This window comes from Mus musculus, chromosome 7 (genome assembly GCF_000001635.26).
Source record: "Mus musculus strain C57BL/6J chromosome 7, GRCm38.p6 C57BL/6J".
In the NCBI taxonomy this organism is placed as follows: domain Eukaryota; kingdom Metazoa; phylum Chordata; class Mammalia; order Rodentia; family Muridae; genus Mus; species Mus musculus.
In genome coordinates, this window is record NC_000073.6 from 120,726,912 (window position 1) to 120,734,854 (window position 7,943).

Here is a 7,943-nt window from a genome sequence, read left to right on the forward strand (position 1 = left end):
CAGGGTAGTACTGCACCCTCAGGAGTCCCTGTCTCTCCAGCTTTCTTTGGAACTTCGTTTCTGACTTTGTTTTAGTTTTGTCTACACATCTCCCTTAATATTAAAATTTAGATCAAGCTGCCTTTGAGGCGAGCAAGTACTCCTTATCCTTATTAAGCAATAAGAAACAACTGATATTTTTCTTGTCAGAGATCTGAGACAACTCTTAACAGAGAGTAAGGGCCAGAAGCAGTTACAGAAATGAAGCCCCTAGCTGAAAATTGTTGATGAGGAATTTAAATAAAGAGAAAACCATTCTTCATCTACTCACAGACACAGTCACTTTTCCAGGAAGATTCAGTCATTAATGAGTAATATAATATCAAGGAGTGCCAAAAACTTAAAACTAATGACCCAAACTTACATGAGGCAAGGAAGCCCAAGATACCCACCCACAGAGGGAGAAGAACCAGGCTTATCTTTGTTTCTCATCCCCTTCAACAATAAGTATATATCGTTGCCTCCAAAATGCAATGTACTTTTTCTTTTATTTTTGAAATTGCATGTGCGTATGAGAGTGATTCAGAGTTATGGATGGGCAATCAAGTGAAGTCTCATTCATTACTGTCACCAGCCCTCAGAACCTCTCTGCCAGAGGCACATACTATTTTTGGAAGTTTCTAAACAGTAGAGTTATATATATTGAAGCATATATCTACTCTAAAAAATGGATACTTTTATAAAAATGTCTCTATTCTGTACCTTTATAACTTAAAATGGCTTGGAGTGAGTTATTTAGGTTGGCATTTACCTTACTCTGCTTGCTGGCTGAAGAGCAGTCCAGGGAGGAATTTAGCTCCCCCTAGTGGTCCTGCCCTTGGAGATGTACCTGAGCCCTGCTGTATATGAATCTTCCATTAGTTAGGGTAGTATTTTTGTAATAGTGTAATGGTACACCCTCTACCAGGAGAGCCCCACATGAAGGGTCTTGCCTATCGGACATGTGAGACAAAATGAGTCGTTTTTCTTTTAAGTCCAACCCTATTCTTTCGTTGCTGTGTGTGTGTGTGTGTGTGTCTGTCTGTCTGTGGGCATGCCCATGTGTGAGTGCATGTTCATGTGGAGGTCAAAGGTTGATGTCATGTGTCCTCCCTATCACTCTCCACTTGGTTTTTGAGATAAGATCTCTCACTGAACTGGGCGCTCACCATTTGGCTAGACCGATTGGACAGCCACCTGGACATCCATCTGTCTCCACCAACCACCTCCCCACTCAGGTTCCAGACGCATGAGCATGCCCAGCTTTCTGTGTGGGTGCTGGGGACCTGAACTCACACCGCTGACCTGCACAGGTGTGCCGCCTTACCCACGGAGCCATCTCCAGCCCCTTTGCACTCTGGTTTACCTTCTCATCTGCTACTGCTCCTATTGTCACTACCAGCATCCCGTGCCACAGAGGCGACAAAGCTATTGTTGCAAGCTTACTTGGGCCCAGAGCTTGATCTTCAGCTGTGATAGCTGGTTTAAGATCTGAAGTAACTTCACAGCTCTTAATACCTTAAATCCTCCCCCATCTACATACATCTGGACCCCAGAAAGTACAGGGAACCAAGTTCCTTCCCTAGGCCTTAAAGTTAAGATCAAATAGGAAGTCATTGCTTTTTCAAAATTTAATTGAGCTTTTCCTAATCAGTTTGCAAAATACTCTTCAAGTGTAACTGTAGTTGCTAAATGAATAGTATTTATTGCCCATCATAAAGGACCATTATGTGTGCGTCCTATTAAACATTAAGGAACATTGTGCATCCTATTAAACTGCTTCTGGATTGTCTTACTGTTTCCTAAGCTACTCAACATCAGAGGGAAAAATTGTTTTAAGAATAAACATGCAAGTGCATGTGTTTCACATGGTGTATGTGTATTGACACAGGGTCGCACTGTGTGTGCAAACTCAAGCTAGCCTGCTACTTGAGGTCTTCTTACCTGTACTTCCCAGGAGCTAGGATTGGCTCATACGCACTCCACTCAGCCCCGTGGCTCCTAGTCGACTAGTTTTATTTCACTCACGCACACTTTTATTTAAAAGTGTTTATTGGTGGCTAGTTAACAAAAAAGACCAACACCCAACAAACCCTAGTTTTTTCACTACATTTTTCACTTGAAGGAGTTACAAAGAATCTGTTTGCTTGTTTGATATTGTTTTGTATAATCATTTGTCTAAAATGAAATAGATTTTCTGACTACACAATATAGAATAATCTACTGCAGTGCTACAGAGCACAAAAGTATACGGATATGTTTCTCAAGTGATATGCTACTCAAGCAAATATTACTGTTTAGTGTATTATTGGAAGTTCATCTAGGAAAAAATTCCATTAAGTCCTTCTGATTGACCTACCCAGAAGCTATCGTCAACTGATACATTTGTCCAGGGCTCCTTTAATATTCCTGGAGATAGGTTTATCTTGGGAAAGGTTTCAGATCTTCATACCAGCAGCTAGTTCATCTGTGTTCACAGAGAGCCTTCTATCCTAAGAAATGCACGGGACCATGAGCTCTTGACTACCACCTTCAAGAGGCACAAACTCTCTCAGGAAAGCTAAGCTTGCTGTGGATAATTTATGTTTCCTGGGAAAAGCATTGCTTTGGTAGCCTGGGGGACACAGGATTTGGTAAAAGGTTAGACAGACATGATTTCTGCCTAGATACTGGTGTTCCTGGTAATCTTTCTAGAAACATTTTCTTGAAAAATATATTTCATTGTGTTTGTAAGCCCAAAGGTTTTTTTTCTCTCCCTCCCTCACTTTGTTGTCTGTGTGTGTTCAGAAACCTGATAGAGATGTTACTGCTCTGGAACACTGTCCATGAGAGATAACCACTCTGACAGTTTGCTAGCCATGCCAGAGGTCTGACCGTCTTTCTCCAGCTGGGTGAAAATGAAAGTAAGAGAAGTCGTTCTGACTTCCTGCACCTTTTCCTAGGTCCCCTCTACTGCTGCGAGGAGGACTGGCTGACAGCTGGGACGTAATGGAACAGTGTCTACTTAGCACTTCTGTCAGCCTACACTTTGCTAGGGTCTTGACATGGCTTAGTTACCACTCTAGTACGTGCTATATATTTCTCCTATTGAAAGAAACAGGCCAGCTATTAAATACTAGGGCCAGGACTTCCCCCAACTCTGCCCTTAATTATAAACGATTATGACAGACAGGCAGCTGGAACTTTACCCCTAATTCTATCTTTAATTACTAAATGTTTAAGACAGGCAGACATACAAGGGTTAGAACTTCATACACACACACACACACACACCTTAATGTTCATAATTCAAGATCCTCTAAAAACCTGTATAAAGATGTGTAACCCAGCTTTCCTGTGTTTGGTTTGCTGGGCTTCGGGGTTACTGTGTGAAATGTAGTACATGCAGGTCTTCTGACAAGGGTTGGTTGTGCTACCACAGGTTTGGCCTTGTTATCAGTCCACAAACCCTTATAGAAATTGTCTTGTACCAAGTTTTCATTGTTCTTTTTTTTTTTTTACATCACCAAAGCATGTTACTAATGTTGTGTTTTGGTTTGTTTTACAGTGATCCTTTTCTGTATGGCTGCCCTAATATTTCCAATAGGATTTTACATCAATGAAGTCGGAGGTCAACCTTATAAGTTACCCAACAACACAGTAGTTGGGTCATCATATGTACTTTTTGTCTTATCGATTTTCTTCACAATAGTAGGACTTCTGTTTGCTGGCAAAGTCTGTTTACCAGGCTGACGAATGTCTAAACGGCTTAACTCTTTTTATTTTTTTATTTTATTTTTTATTTTTAGAGGTTGGGAGGACAAAGAGAAGGCATCTGGGCAGTCCTCTCATAGGAAGATGCTTAGATGAACCTGATGCTGAAAAGGAAAAATTGCTTTGATTTGTTCTCACTATGCACTTTGGATTTAAAAAAAAGAATGAGAGCCTTTTCCATAACCAAATACAATATTGACTAAATCTCCTGAGCATATTCAGGCAGTCAGTCTGCACTGTGATAGCAACCTAGTGAAGGAGAGTGCTTTATGCTGAAAGCATGTGGCCCCTTGTGACTCTGTTGATCTGTTTTTAATGTCTAATGATTCATTTGAGAGGGGGGAAAGTCTAGTATTTATGAATCATGATGGACCAGAAGGGTGCAGGAGGTTCGTGTGGGGCTGGCCTCACCTCCTAAGATATTAGTATTCTCAATTTCCTTGTCATGTTATGAGCCTTTGGCACCACAATGGATTGCCGTTGCATTACTGCACCAAGAAGCCAATAGATCAAAACTTGTTTGCTAAAATGTATGTAAAAATTCTAAAACTCCCTAATCTCTGTGTACAAAAGAAAAAAGAAAACACTAAGAAACAAGTTTGGGGTGGGTGGGGGAAATCTTCCTTATATTTATATAAATATATATATAATATATATATTTTGCTGATGCAGTATACAGTGTGTATATGTGTGTGTGTGTATGTGTGTGTACATTTGTATATGCACACATGCAAACAGTTCCTGGACGAGAACTCTGAATGCTTGCTAGCAAAACACTGTGGTGTGCAACCTAGAACTCAATAGAAAAAAGCCATTTATCTGAAGGCTGCATAGTGGAGAGAGTCTTCAGTTTACCTCATTCTTTGTAGCAGCCTTTGATTTTGACAGGTTTCTGTAATAGGTACAAATAACTCCATACCTTTCTAGGTGCAATTTTAAGTTAAGCTAAAGATTCTTTCTAAGTTTAATTTATTTGTATATGACAGTAAAGGTAAGGTCATGCCAAACCTTATAGTTTGGGGAATCTGACACTGTTGGAATGAATAACAATTGTCATCTATTGTACATTCATTTTTTCCACTGGTTCAGTCTGCTACGTTAACAATGCAGTGTATACGTTCAGGCATACAACTTCACATAAACATTAAGGTCACTAGCAAATATCTGGCTGTTTTGGCTATTTACAACACTAGTTCTGCTCTTCCATAAAAATCGCATTTTATCTGTATTAGTAGATCTTCACCAAACTCTTAAGCAATACAATATTCCCTCTAATGCTTTACACACGTGTGTGCTGAAAAGCTACCATTCTTTCATTTGCTTTGAAGACTGCATTAAACCTTAAGGGGTTTTTTGTTTGTTTGGTTGGTTGGGGTTTGTTTTGTTTTGTTTTGTTTTTTGTAGAAACAGCAATGCAGCTGATTCTGAACTCACAAGTACTTTTAAAACCCAGTCCTTTCCTCCCCACATTCCCATGCCTGTGTCAACACCTCGATTCTTCCTGGGGAACACTTGTTTGAATCTTGTCACAAGGGTGTTTCATGGCAGTGGAGCTGAGTTTGTCCTCTCTAGAGTGAATGGCAATTCAAGTATCCCTATTAGTGGGCAGAGTACAAGTCTTACATAGCCTGTACTTCAAACAAATGGGAATGACTCCTAAGCAACTCGATTCTCCCTCACAGGATGGTATTCGGAGATGGGTTACCTGCTCAGATCTGACCTAGAGTGGAAGACTTGGGTCAGTCCTCACCAATGTGTCTGTTATTCAGCTGTCTCAGTATTAAATTGTGAATGAAAACCCAGTGTTTGGGCTCATACAGGAACCTTGGAGAAGTGGACCCCTCTGTGTGAGAAGCCTGCAGTCAGTCGGAGGAAGGACGCTTTCCACCACCTGTTCCGTCCAGGCAGTTCTAAAACCACCACTAGACATGTTCTGTGGACATTCGGGATTGGGCTTTGATCAGTCATCAGTCAAATGGGTCACTCTGAAGGAAAGGTTTGGTGGTTGGCATTATACCACTGATACAAAGTATTAGCAAAGTATAGTTCAAATTAAGTGACATGACCAAGAGCTTTTCTCTTAAAAAAGATGGATTTTATTGTAAATAGTTTCTCAAAATATTTTTAACTGGATCATGAGCATGGGGAGAGAAAGTTTCTCAGCTGCTATGAATTTCCCCACTGTTTACTTCTCTCATTTACAGTGGTATTGCATAAGATTACAAAATGTTAGGTTTTATTTGTATCTATTACCCAAACCATTAAATTGTCTTTAATTTCATCATTGTCTTGGAAGGCCAGTGCATGAAGAGCTGATGGGGGAAGCCCCTCTAGCCACTCAGCGCTCTAGCCCAGGATTAAGACCATCCCATCGAGTAGTGTGTCAAGTCCAGTCTTTGTAAACTCTCTCAGACCAAACGTTGTTGAAGTGGACTAATCCGTGTAATCGGTCCTGTAAGTGGACGGACAAACAGCTGCCAGCAGCTGCTTTTAAAAGGTCACTATGAGTACTACATAGCACAGTATTAATTTATAGCAGGAATCATATCTTGTAAAATGTATATAAAACACTTTTATGGTGCAATCATTTGTCAAATTTTGTCTGTTACGTTGTTCTTAGAGTGTACATTCTTCTCATGCCTAAGAATATCACTGTAAAATCTGCTGAAAACTATTTTTAGGTTTTATTTGCACAAGACTGAACTAGTTTGAGTGTTTAGGAAGCTCCTATCGAACAAGCCTAAACATCTGTATAGATAAAAATCTTCAATTCATTAAAAGCAACCATTAGTACAATTCTTTCCAAAGGTAATCCATGTTCTGTGTTGTTAGTGTGGGTGTGATGTTTCTGACTTCTCCATCTCTCACAAGCCTGGTTTCTGTTCCATCTGTTTTGTTTTAGAAAGATGCCTTTTTTTTTTTTTCTTTTGTAATGTTCTAGATGACCAAAACACATTCTTGGGTTTTGCCTACAGCTTTGATTTCTCCGTGTGGTGTTGTGCGAGTTCACTGTTTAATCTCTTCAGTGAAATAAATAGTCCTGGTGACAGGCAATCTATTGGTTTAGAGGAAAGGTCCTTAAGAAGTGTTGGAAACTAACTTTGGATCTGTTCTTAGCTGTTGTTTTGCATCATGGACTTCATGAGAAGAACATGTTGCATTTATTTTGTCTTTATTAAAAGACTACTAGTCACCGGTTACTCTGGTTATAGTAACTGTTATATCAACCCACTTTGATCTTCTTTTTAAAATTAAATTTACATTCACAAGTCAAAACAATAAGCTGTCTTTTAGAAAATTTTTGAAGGATAAAAATAAATGAAGGAAAAAGGTGGTCTGTGTAGGTAGAATTGTCTACACAGAATTTTAGTTGTATTGCCTTGAGAGATTTTAGTTTGTGGTCAAGGTCTGTATATTATCCAAAACTTTATTAAGAATTGTTTTCTAATTGGTTATAACATTTTTTCAATTAATAGTTTCAAAACAAATTGTTAATACAACTGTATAAAGTGAACATAATTTTCTTCACTTGTATTTTTGTTATTGAGCAAGTTTATCAAAATAAATTGTCTACTAAAGAAACTAAAAAGGCTTCTATTACTTTTAATACATTTTGATTTTAAATGTTTATTTCTAGAGATGTAGCTGTCTTGTTAAAGAAGTAACTTGGTAGAGTGTGTTCAGTCCCCAGCACTGAGTAAACCAGGTATAATGGGACTTGCCTGTAACTCGATCATTCAGGAGGTAGAAGCCAAGGCTTAAGGTAATCTTCAGCTACATCGCATCGTTGCAAGGCTAGCCTGTCTGGAAACAGCACAGTACTGTAGCATTTTCCCTTACAGAGACCTGGCCTCCTGGTTGTGTTAGTGTTGTATGTGAGGGAGCTCCCCTCCTCCCTGGACAGTCTTTGCTCACTTTAGTCAGGAATGAGACTGTGCCCCATAGTCTCAGATGTTTGGGTCTTGGTCCCCAGTTGGTGGCTGTTTGGGGAGGTTTAAGAAGAGGTGTCTCCTTGAGGAAAAAACATGTCTCTGGGGCTGGGCTTTGAGATGTCAGAGCTGCATGCCATTCCCAGTCCTCTGCTCCAGGCTTGCAGTCCACAATGGGAGACCTCAGCTTCTGCTCTGATTGACGCCTCTGGAACCGTAAGCCAAATAAACCTCTTCTTCTGT

General features: G+C 39.8%; 1 protein-coding gene across 2 annotated transcripts in view; it reads left to right on the forward strand.

Moving 5' to 3' along the window:
* Mosmo (modulator of smoothened) overlaps window positions 1-7,943 on the forward strand; it is a 57,235-nt gene extending 49,292 nt beyond the window's left edge. The window contains exon 3 of one of the 2 annotated variants that reach the window (NM_001164580.1): window positions 3,566-7,943. In NM_001164580.1, the coding sequence (NP_001158052.1) occupies window positions 3,566-3,750 (185 nt within the window). In that variant the 3' untranslated portion in view covers window positions 3,751-7,943. The remainder of the gene's footprint in view (window positions 1-3,565) is intronic. The other variant, XM_006507689.3, reaches the window with a different exon arrangement.